General features: G+C 48.0%; 2 protein-coding genes across 7 annotated transcripts in view; one reads left to right on the top strand and one right to left on the bottom strand.

The window, feature by feature from the left end:
• The window catches only part of SSH2 (slingshot protein phosphatase 2), a 101,895-nt gene extending 101,092 nt beyond the window's left edge, over nucleotides 1-803 (bottom strand). The window contains exon 1 of the mRNA XM_090025652.1: nucleotides 616-803. Coding sequence (XP_089881778.1) covers nucleotides 616-678 — 63 coding nt within the window. The 5' untranslated portion in view covers nucleotides 679-803. The remainder of the gene's footprint in view (nucleotides 1-615) is intronic.
• EFCAB5 (EF-hand calcium binding domain 5) overlaps nucleotides 558-12,034 on the top strand; it is a 48,452-nt gene continuing 36,975 nt past the window's right edge. For 2 of the 6 annotated variants that reach the window (XR_016438900.1, XM_090025647.1), the window contains exons 1-3: nucleotides 558-646; nucleotides 3,648-3,686; nucleotides 10,728-11,299. Coding sequence is in view for 3 of the 6 variants with exons in the window: in XM_090025647.1 (XP_089881773.1) it covers nucleotides 10,734-11,299 (566 nt within the window). In the remaining 3 variants the exon portion in view is untranslated. Of the gene's footprint in view, nucleotides 647-3,647; nucleotides 3,687-5,242; nucleotides 5,363-7,500; nucleotides 7,691-10,727; nucleotides 11,300-12,034 lie in introns of all 6 variants that reach the window. The other 4 variants (XM_090025649.1, XM_090025648.1, XM_090025650.1 and 1 more) reach the window with 4 other exon arrangements.

Raw genomic sequence — 12,034 nt, 5'->3', positions numbered from 1 at the left:
GAGGTCACCTCTGCTCCAACCCCCTGCTCTAAGCCGGACCAGCCCCAGCCAAGGCTGTCTAGCTGGGTCCAAGGATGGAGATGCCACCACCTCTCTGGGTAGCCTGTCCCAGTGCTTTACTACCCTCCTGGTGAGAAATTCTTGCTCCATCCGCATCTCTCCCTTTGCAGCAGAGCCACAAAGAGGGGAGACCCCAATGCATGGCACAGGGACCCTCCGGGCCTGAACTGCACCCCACGGGGAACCCTCCGGGCACAGTTCCCACTGCACAGCGACCGTCTGGGCCTGTTGCACACAGCACAAGGACCCTCCGGGCCCGATCTGCCCTGCACAGGGACCCCCGGGCCCACGCTGCACGGTGCAGGGCAGGAGGGGGGGCTACAAGCTGCCCCCCGAGGAGGCACAGAGCTGCAAGGAGGCGCAGGGCAGGGCAGGCGGCGGCAGCAGCAGGGCGGCCAGGCCGGCTGCTGGGACTCAGCTGTCAGGCCCGGCGAGGCGAGGGGAGGGGAGGGGAGGGGAGCGGGGGGAAGAGGCGAGGAGAGGAGCGCGCGTGCGCAGAGCGCGCGGCCGGACCCGATGTGGCGCGGTCCGCGCGGCGGCGGCGGGGGGACTCACCGAGGCGCAGGGGCTGGAGGTGGCGCTGGGGGTAGGCGAGCGCTGCACCGTGACCAGAGCCATGGGGGCGCGGCGCGGCGGGCCCGGGGGCGGCCTCAGTCCATGGCGGGGGCGGAGGCGGGGGGCGCGCCCGCAGGCCGCGGCGGCGGCAGATGCGCTCGCGCCAACGGCCGCCGGCCGACTGAGGCGCGGCGGGGCTGGGCCGGCCGGGCACAATGCGGCGCCAGCGCGCATGCGCCACCTGTCAGCCGGGCCCCGCCCCCAGCGGGTCCGCACCCCTTCGGTGCCGGCGCGGGCTGGGGCCAAGGCAGCCCCGGAAGCAGCCCGGCGCGGGCCAGCGGGGCTGTGCCTCCGGCCTTTGTGCAGCCGGGTCCGGGGATGCAGGGTCCACCCTGCCCCAGCACTTCCTCCTGAGAAAGGTTTTCCCCATCTCGAACCTCAACTTTCCTTTCTGCAGCGCAAGCCCACTGCTCCTCACTCTGCCACCTGCGGACAGTCCAGCTCCGTCCTCTTTGCAACGCCCCTGCAGGCACCCCCAAGTCCTCTCCTCTCCCTCTCCACCCCCCACCCCCAAGTCCTCTCCGCTGCACGCTTGCACCCTTCCTCTGCCACCGGGCTTGGAAACGCGCCGTTTCCCGCTGTTTTTACTGGGGTTAACAGAAGCGGAGGTTTGCCTGGAAACCCGTGGTTTCAGGAGCTTTCAAAAGCTGGCTGGCCAGTCCTGTGATGCACTCGTGAGAGCTGGCAGGGCCGAGGGGGTTGTAACCCCCCTCTCCTGGACGACGGAAACATGGGATGCAGCAATAGCCTCGTGTCCAGACTTTGCCACTGAAGTCAGTGGGATAAAGAATCGGCCCCTTGTGAGCATCTAATGATAATATGGGATGTGGTTACTGGAAGCCACAATAAGCATCAAACAGAAAAGAAGCGCCTGTCTCCTCCAATGGCTCGCATTAACCCATCAGTGCCTCTTGGGCACTCAGTGCATTTTGCTCTCATCTCCTCCTCCGAGGTGACAGAGCTGTCAGGGTTGCTTTCGTCCTTGTAAATCTAAGCAGGAGCAGAGCCCTCGATGCTCTGTCTTTGGTGTATCCCCCAGTGCCCTGCAGTCAAAATAATTAGGGAGGCTCTGCGCATCCTGGCGTGTTGTCCTGTGCTACAATGAAAGCGGTGCTCACTAATGAGAGCGTTTGCCTCCTAGTGGATGCAGGATGATGAAAGACGGGCTCATTAAAGCAGAGGAAGCTGAGCTGAGGAAGTGGGTTTTGCAGGAATGCCTCACTCGAGAACCTGGAGCATAAACCAAGCCCCCCGTGGGATCTGGGCAAGCAGAGGCACATGCACAAACAAAGACTCATTGACCTGCCTCTGCTGCCATCATGTTATTATCTTGATAGATTAATATATGTGGACAGTGTGTTAGCAGTATGCAAGGTGTGATGGGGGAGATGGCAGTCACACCCCCTCCAGCCCTCTCATTAGCCGTTATTCCCCTTGTTCTGAAATGTCCGTAGCCTCCCAACTGCGGCATACTTTCCTGGCTCCTCTCTGGGCCCATCTACACGTTCATTAATGCGCTGTAATTATAGCACATTTTTGTACCTGCAATGACAGATACTAACTTAATGCGTCATAATCAGCACTACTGCACAGAAGCACAGATGCATGCTTTTTTAGTGCCCATGAGACTAAAGCTACTGCACATTAGTGCATTAGCACAGGTTTTGTGCAGTGGAATGAGTCTTCTGCACATTAAGCATCTCACATAGACGCGCCCTTTATGTATTTATGCTTTGCATTGTCGTTTACTAAGACAGTGATTCTCAACTAGGGTGCCATGCCACTCTGGGGTGCCTTGAGATCCTTTCAAGGGTGCTGCAGGGTGGCATACAATGCACTGATGATGATTCACAAGATAAATGCCAATATTTCAAAAAGAAATCCATAGTTCTTTGCAACAGAAAAACTGCTCTACTATTTTTCTGTAGTCAAAAAAAAAGAGTGAAAACTAAGAGCTGGCATTTTCTGAGAGGTGTCTTGAGTCTATCCAGAGGCATCTCGAGTCTGAAACGGTAGAGGACCGCTGTGCTAGGACATTGTCTACCCTATCGCCTTGTCTCTAACATAAGGGTTTTGGTAACACAGCTGCATTGGAAAGCCCCCTCCCTCATGGAAAAGCAGCTTATCTCTGCTAAAGGAGCTCTTTCACCAAAGCAGCTGACCTACCCCCCAAATGACATAAGTGATGCCTGCAAGACAATGCTTTTGCATGTAGACCTTGTGTATGCCCAAGGATTGTGAGAGGGCTGCTGGGATAGACATGATGGGGAGGCGACTGCTTCTTTCAGGCTTCTAACTGCACAGGGATACCAGCAAAACTCGACTGTGCAGACCTGGCTGAGGAAGGTTTCACCAGCACGGTCATACCATCATCAGGACTTGCAAAACTGTCTGACGTGGACACAGCTCTATTGAAAGAAGTGCTCATATCAGTACAGCTCCCACAGGGTCCCCTCTCCAGCAGTGAAAGCACCCTCATGCTGGTCTAATGATGGCTGCACAAGGGCTTTTGCTGGCAAAGCTCTTTTGGTTGAACAAATCACACCCTAACGGTGTCAGCAAAAGACATTTTCAGCTCCACATGAGCACGCTTCTGGGACTCCGTGCAAGCTTCAGGGTCCAGGCTTCGGCTGGACTGTGGAGCCCTTGAAACGAGTCAGGAGTCTGTGCCAGAGTGAAGACTGACCCCAGGTCTCAGACCACCCTGCCTCCTAGGCAGTTCTTCCAGTAAGTGCTGTGGCCTCAGATCAAGAAAAGCAGTGAAGCACATGCTTAGCTAAAACCGCCCTGGTAAGATGCCATGGATTGACATGGTTTCACTGAGCAGAGGGAGAGACTGTTTAGACTTCAGTGACTTCAGAACAAATGCAAAGTTGCTGGTATTTCCACCATCTGCACTTTCTTACTGGGCTTTTTACATGTGTAATTTTTATCCTTTTAATTTCATATGTTGTTCTCTCTCATTTTTATAGAAACAGAAACCTTCTGGACGAAGGGGTTCCTTCTTGAAGGTAAAGTATTGCTTTCTAATGCCCCTCCATTTGCATTTTGTTCATGCTTTAAAGCTGTCAAAAATGTTCCATTTCTAACTCAATTTCAGCGCCAGGCCCCAATTCTGCACTTCCCACTGCAGATCTCTGCAAAGGACATCTTGCAGGGAGTTCAGGACAGAGCCTCTGGTTTGCTTGCAGCATTTTTGTATTGGAAGGGTTTCACAAGGGTAAAAGATGAAGTGAGGAAGAGGGTGGATGAAGCTGCTGGATCACAAACTAGGGACCCGTGGGAACCGGTCAGTGCAGGGAATTCGTGATCATTTTCCTGAGTCAGCACTTTTCTTTTAAACTTTATGGACTGTGATGAAAACACCAGGTTAGGACTGAAATGAAGGAGGCCCCTTCGACTGAGCAGGAACAGTGAGCTATGTTTAGGAGCAGTGTCACAGAACATTTGATGCATGATAAAAGCACAAATAGGGGAATAGAGCTATGATATTTTGTGGTCTGTGTTGACACACAATTCTTGTTTGCAGTAGCTCTGAGGATACATGGAATACGGGATCTGGTGCTTCACATTCCCTGGCAGCTGGGTGCACAGTGGGTGGAGAAGCTTAGCAGAAAAAGAAATGTTTTCTGATTCACAGGCACAGTGCTGAGCTGATGGCCAGCTAATGGTCCGTGGTCCCTGTTATCTTTAGGGAGAGCAGCCTTCGCATTTGAGGATGGAAAAGATTTCTCCTCTGCGACATCTGACAGCAATCTTGCTGGTTTTTCTGTGAAGTAGGGTTGGTTTATTGATTGCTTTCCAGTGGATGGATTCCTGCAGGGACAGGAGGACCTCTGCCATGTCTGTCTTCTGTTTGGAGATGTCTGTGTTAAGATCGGCTAGATGCAGTGTGCAGATTACTGCTTGCCAAGGCGTTGGTGCAGTCTCACCAGATGGGATGGGGGTTTCACTCTGAATGGATTTTGAGAAAGAAAAGGGGAGGGATTCACTCCAGAAGTAGTTAAAGAAATATTTACCTGAGCCTGTAACAAAAAAAATCAGAGATTTTGCCATGTTTTCATTTCTTCAGTGGCACCTCAGTAGTATTTAAACAGCTCACACCTCTGGGAAGTCATCACAAGTAATTATTGGAGTTGCTTTGTACAGTCAGCTGAAGGTCTTGCTTCTCAGTTGTTAACTACAAAAACCATGAATATCAATGGGACTTCCAGCCATTAGAAAGCAATAATTTGCATGTGCAGTATTTTTTAACAGTAGAATTTAAATTTAGAGGAGAAAACTATAAGCAGATGTATTCTCATTGAAAGAGCCATTAAAATGCAGCTTGTGGTCACAGCAGTGTGGGTCACATAAAGATGCCATCAACTTGTGGTCACATCCTGCAAAGAGCTGAGGGCCCCGTGCTCACCACCTCCTAGGATTTGATCTTTTGACAGAAGGAGACCAGTGCTATTTTTATCTTCTTAAACTGGACATGGTCTCTGTTAGCGAATATACAAATGCATCCCTAGAAAACACAGTTTTTATTGTCATTGTTAATAAATGGCAGAGCTTTTATACCCAGGTTGGGACAGCAGCTGCAAAAAAAACCCAGAACGACCCCAAACTGCATCACACATAGAAAAATGAACACAAAGGGTACAAGAGGCATTACTGGAACAAAGCATCTGTGATGACATCCATGGTAAGCTATTTTGTGAACAGTGCAAGTGTTTGATGGCATGCTCACACGATACGCTTTGCTTTGAGAAAACATTATGATATAACAACCAAGTTAAATAGGGTGTGATTACTGCTTTGCTTAAGCCCAGTATTTAAATCGCAGAGAAATAAAAATAGAGCCATCTTGAGCACTCCTGCCAGGCTTTATTTGCATGTTCTCATTTGGTGATTAAACAGCCGCTTTGAGGGAAACGAGGGTATTTTTACAATTGCTGTTTGTTTGTTTTTTGAAGGATGTATAGATTGTTCAGGGCAACAAGTTTGCACAGCAAAGAGGAAACAACAAGTACACCTGGGAACGAAAAGCCCGACAGAAATTAGTTGTGTAGAGGCTGGTTGGAGGGGAATGGGATTTTAAAGCCTCATTGTTTATTAGTCTAACAGTCCCATGCACAAACCTTCTGATGCATCGTATTATAGTGGCCCAGGGGCTATTTCAATACAGGTTGAAAAATATAGTACCTATCTCCATGTCATCTGGTTTCTGAATTAGAGAAAAATAACAGTGCACACCAAAGTACTTTCCCTGTGAAAGCTGACTTATAAGATTCTTGTGTCATGGTCCCAGCCTGCAAAAAAATGCTATAATCTTAAATCAAGTATTGCGGTGCATACAGCTTATTTCTTAGCTGGCCAAATTCGCATTTCAGTGATGTTTGAGTGTATTCAGGAGAAATGCCGTTACAGAGACAGTCACACAGCATTCAGAATAGATGCCCAAAGGCATCTATAGAAGTTACAACCATGTGTGTTTTTAAAAGGCAGGACTGCAAGACATGGATGAAAACAAAAATTAAGCGCTTGAGCCAAGTAGCCTCCTCTCCAGAAACAGCTGTGATTTTAAGGCAATACTTCCCCATGAGTGGCTGGAGCTGGACCCCAATTTATAATCATGATGGTCCCTGCTGGGTGAAGAATCTACATGAGGCATATGCATTATTTAAATGCAGCTTGTACTCTGGAACAAATTTGATGTCAGGGGTGTAAGTGGATCATCGAGTGATACATTGGCTTTGTGCTGGGTCTCTGGCCAGGGATAAATCTTACTTCTTGGGCTTTACAACCTCAGAGGGCTTTACAAATTGTACAGTGCTCACATGAACTGGGGAAACTGTGGTAGGTAGATTAAGTGGCTCCCCGAAGGCCAAAGGAGGAGCGAGTACTGAATGTGAAATTAGACATTCCTAAGTGGGTCAGAGAACGTGGTTCAGGCACATGATGCACCTGAGTGAAGAGGGTCATATATTTTACCCTTTCGTCTGCTTTAGGCAAGCTTTGTAAAATGTACATCCCTAACACTGTGCTGCAGGGTAGCAGAGTCAGTTGTTCCAGTGATAAATACCAAAATACCAACTCATAGTCCAAAGTTCCTGTGCGGATAGAGGGGCTCCATCTGCGTGTCAGGCAGCTTGAAATACAAAAAAGGAAAGAAAGCCAACATAATAGAAATACCATGCCCTGGAAAAATCCAAATGCCAAAGTCACTGGGACAAATTCTATTCTTGGTTACATCAGTGTAAGTCCAGCCTAACCCTGCTGAACGAACAGGAATGACTCTAGCTATATTCTGGTGCAACTGTGAGCAGAATTAGTCCCACTCGCATCACTTTCCTTCCTCCTCTCCTTTGCATCCTATGGAACAGGTTCCCCTTCATGAACATAAGGGAAAAGTGATATAAAAAAAGCCAGTCATTGGACTCCCGCCCCCGGTTCTATTTTAAATCCGGTCTTCTTCAAGTACAACCTCCTGGAGGACCTCCTTGCATTCACTGCAAATATCTCATCCAACAGGCCACTCCAGAATTACTTTATTCTTAATGAAAAGAAGACCCTGCCAATGTCTAATTCAATTTGGCCAGTAAATAATTTCTCTTTATTGCTCTCGGGTTCTTACATCTGTTTGGTTCAGTCTTCAGCTCACCCTGCCACTCTCAGTTGTGTCTCCAGCACTTGTAGCAGGGCTGGGATTCGTGCTCCTTGAATCTTTGAAGGTCAGCCTACTCTCAGCAGGCACCTGTGGGTATTTGCGCTGGCAGCCTTTCAGTTGCATGCAATATGTTCTGCCATGCCATCGTCTTCTTTCTTTTGATTGTGAAATAGAGTGATCTAAGCTCGCAGAGGAAGAGTTTAAAGTGAGCTGCCGAAGGCAGAAGACAGTCCGCAGCAGTTCTAAGTCACAGATGAGACATAGCAAGCTTTGGGATTATTGCTTAGCAACTTCAAACACACACACAGGAGTAAAACTCACTGCCTGGCTCCACAGCAGGACCGAGAAATCCCTAATTCGCATGTAAGTTTTTTAATGGGAAGGAACAGATGGGCATGTATTAAATTCCTATTCATCTGCAATGCCATTCTGAACAGGGGAGGAAACATTTCTGTTTCAGCACCTGCTGTGAAGGTAAGAAAAATAGTTCTTCTTTAGAGCTCCAAAAAGCAAAATGGAAGTCTTGGTAAGAGTTGATTTTAGGAGGGATTTAAAAGAGGAAAAAGTATTCCATGCATGTTAGTGAACAGTTAAATAAAACCCCAGGTGAAGCTGTCTGGGGGAAAAAAAACAAGGCTCTCTGGATCAGTAGCAGGGCCAACAAATTCCACAGACCGGACTCTTCTTTCCAAAGACTTTCAAGAGCTCAGATATCCTCCAAATCATTCCTTGGCCATATTTTACCCAGAAAAGTCTCTCTAGTGAAACCCATCTTGTTGCTGAATGGATCTTTATCAGCGTTACAGCATACTGCAAGCACAGAGGGAATCAACCCATACCTGCCTGGATTCCACCAAGAACATTTGTCACAGAGGAAGGGAGCCAGCAAAATGCTCTTCTACTAAACAACGAACAGCATGTCTTGCCTTGACTTTGAATATAGGCTTGCAAGGGATCTCATGGGTATGCCTCATGCTAGCATGCCTCGCTGCACTGTGCTGGTCATTATCAGGACTATCAGGCCAGACTCTACTTGGGAGTGTCATAGCTGGGAAGGGCTCTGTGTATTGTAGAAAGTCTCAGCGGGTGTAGATCAGCATACGTGTACAGATGTCAGTGATACTCTGGCAGTTCACAGCAATTGAGACCTTTGGCCCATAGCTATTAACAGGCTAGGGATGTTGGAGTCTGCCCCAAATGTTGGTCCTGTTGTAACAGTTATTCGCTGTTCTTGCTTGTTCCTCCATCTCCTGCTTTGCTTACTTTAGCTGCTAAAGCAGTGAGCCTAGCTCTCTCTTCTCTTCCCCCAGTTTTGGAGCTACACCAGTATAAAGTTGGAGTAGAGAATCAGGCCAACTGAGATCTTGCCCTTTGGTTATCTCTTTCATCCAAAGATCTAAAAGTTCATTACAAGTCCTAGATAATCTTGACACCCACATAGTCAGGTAGGTTAGGGGTAGAGGAACACATCTGTCAGCTCTGAAATGCAGTTCTCTCTCAAGCAGAATTCAGCAGAAACGCTTCACAGCAGTATAATAAAGGACTTGAAGAAAAATACCATCACCAGCTGAAACGTCAAGAGGAGTTTATTTTGGCACAACACAACTGTTTGATTTGGGATCCACCCAGGACAGCAAGTTAACACCCTTCTCTGGCAAAAAGTTGCACTATTGGTCAAAAGGAACTTGGTTTTTCATGTTACCAAAAGAAACTCACCTAGCAAGAAGCAACGTGATACAGCTATAGGTTCCCTTCTTACTTTAAAGATCTATGCTCCTTTACAGGTTGTGTCCTCTCGCAGGCAAGACAACTACCATTTTACAATCCTTTATTTAGGCCAGCTAGGTAGTGTAATGTATACATTTATCTGCCTCCTTAGCAGATAATAACTCTTAGCAGGCAAATGACTATGGGGTGCCACCAGAGGCCTCCAAAAATCAGACCCAAAAATTTACCACTATGAAGCATCCTACCTCTTGCAATAAATGTTTGTACTCAGGCAGTGGCTCTGAACTGGCAGATCATTGTATTAGCAATTACACTGGGGTGCCGAGATGGCCATCTATCAAGTTTATGCCTTTCCTGAAAGGCTAAACACTCTGGAGCAGCCACAAGTGTTCAAGTTGCAAGTGGAAATAGCAGAATATATCAAAAACCAACCTATTAACACAGATACCGCAGGGACCCAAAAGTGAGAATGGCCTCCCGCAAAAGAAGCTTGAGAAGGGGAGTGCAACAGCAAGGTCAGGGTGGACTTTCAGCCTTCGCTTGGAACGACAAAGCTTTAGTCAACCTGTCTCCTAGTGGCACTATTCATTCTGATGTAATCTTTGCTCCTGTCTAAGCCTGGGTTGGGTTTTTTTGCAGGGTGGGGGTGATTTCTCAGCCTCTGAATTGACTAGTCAGTCCACATTCTGCCTGCATTCCATGTACGTAACACCGAGGGAGGTGGATGAGAGTGCTGCGTGCGGAGGCTTACTGCCGCAACTTTCAAGTTGTGGCTAATAATCCAGGTGCTCCTTTCTGATGCTCTGCAGAATGAACATTTTGAAAGCCAGGCGGCAGAGCAATGGATACGGGGTCTTTCAGAAGCACCGTCTCATACAAAGCGACCCACCAAAACAGATGTTGTAGAATAGCTCAGCTGCAGGCTCCACTGTACAGTCTCAGTGTCTACCTAATACACAGCTCCCCTTTCCCATAGCAGATGCTCCAGTCCCCTCTGCCGAGAGGAACATTCCACTCTGGCAAATGTGCAGAGGAAAAAAATTGCAAAAGAAATAAACTGGGCCTTGTATCCGACACGTGGGTCAGTTCTCCCCGGACACGTGGGAAAGTTAGAGAAAAAGCGCATAGTTCTGCTTAACAGAAAAGAGGTGTGCAGATCTGACATGGAAAGCACTCTAGACATGTTACTGCACATGACTCACTTCCTGTATCTCACATCCATTGCAATTAGCTGAGAAGTCTGAGGCATGGAAAGGGAACTACAGAGAAGCAGTCACACAAGGGAGAATTGTAATCCATTGCTTAGAAGTGGGAACTGAAAGGCGGGACTCCTGATTCTACCCGCACCTTGGCTTCTGGCTTGGTGGGTGATCTGGGGCCGCAGTTTCCCCCATCTGTGAAAAAGAGAAACGGTCATTTAGCTTCTGTATCTCCTAAAGCTGTTGTGAAACATAATTAATTTATTTTTGTAAAGCATGTTTGGATCGTAGAAGGAAAGGCTCTGCATTTATTTAGGATGGCAGAGTAGTAGTATCTGAATTGGAAAAGGAACACGGTAGCATCCACTGATTATTTTCTAAGCATATCAGTTTGTATTTTTCTGTCCCCTTTTATCTTGCTGTCGTGCCTTCCAGAATTACCTGACATGAGTCTGCTTTTGCATTTATTGCAGTAAAATATGGCTGCTCAGCCAGAGGAAGAAGCCCAAAACTCTGGGCTGAAACTCCCCAAACTCAGTGTAAAGAACACACCTGTCAGGGAGGAAAGGAGAAGCAAAGAGACCAGTGAGTTCCTGTGCCCGAGAAGGGGTGCTCAGTGGAAAGAGACTTTCTATGAGAAAGTACAGCAGAGAGCACTGCGTCTGCAGCAGACAAAGGTGGAACAGTTTCAGGCCTGTAAGGCAGAAGAAGAGAAGTTTAAAAAGAATGAGCCTCTGGACTGGCTGTCCAAGGAATGGTTCAACGATGAGAAGGCAACGCGGGATACCCGGGCCTATTTGCTCGACAAACTCTTACCTACATTGGTCCCAGGAGTGGAAAAACTGCTAATGGAAGTAGAAAGAAAGAAGGTGCTCGACACCAGCACAGATCCGCCCAAGTTTGATCCCATTCATTTCCTAGGCGAGTATCTGATGAGGCATAACCCTCAGTTTGACGTTTCTGCAAGACCAGGTCCCTACCTGAGAGGGATGAAGATGGTTATGGAAGAGCTGAAAACGGAGGTGCCTGACACAGCACTGAACAGGTGAGTGGGTTTACACTGCACCCCATGGTCATACACTATTCTGATGGGATCTGCCTCCAGTTTACTAGAAGCAGTAGATTTCTTAGTGAGGATGCTCTGACCGTAGTCTGGGTTGGTAAAAGCACTTCTTGGAGCACCAAACCCATGTCACACATCCTGTGCCATGGATGGTGGCTGTCGTCTTCTTCAAGACAAAAAACCAGGATAAATGCCAACAGGTGAGAGACACATCTGAGCAATGGCTTTTGGAGACTTCAGACAGAATACTTCTCCTCATACGCATGTGCAGTGTGTAGCCTGTGCACTTACTTGGGGTGAGTGATGCCGCACTGTTAATGGGCATTGTTCACATTAGCAGCCCCAAAACTGACTCTTCCCATCTTTTTCAAGGCTTCTAATAGCAGCCCTTTTAACAGCAGCTCCCTCCTTCCTGTTTCTGTGCCATTTAAATGGAATATAATTAGTTACAAAGCTGGCAGATGCCATTACAGTTAGGATGCAGTTATTGGGAACACAGTTAAGTTACAAAGCAGACACTGGGACTGAAAGATGTGCACTTCAGCTACTGTTGCACTTATCCAGTATACAGATAACCAGTGTTTGGTAAGCAAGACAGTGAGACTGGCATTGTGTTATGCAGGTAGGCGAGTTCTGCACTTCTGTGGTATGCATAAAGCAGGGGAGCGGGTGTGATTCCCCTTTGACTCTATTGGAGCTGTGTTCTTGGACAGAAGA

This window comes from Crocodylus siamensis, chromosome 13 (assembly GCF_052110815.1).
Source record: "Crocodylus siamensis isolate JL-2025a chromosome 13, ASM5211081v1, whole genome shotgun sequence".
NCBI classification, from domain to species: Eukaryota; Metazoa; Chordata; order Crocodylia; family Crocodylidae; genus Crocodylus; species Crocodylus siamensis.
The sequence above is the reverse complement of the archived record's forward strand: the minus strand, read 5'-3'. Positions and strand labels throughout refer to the sequence as shown.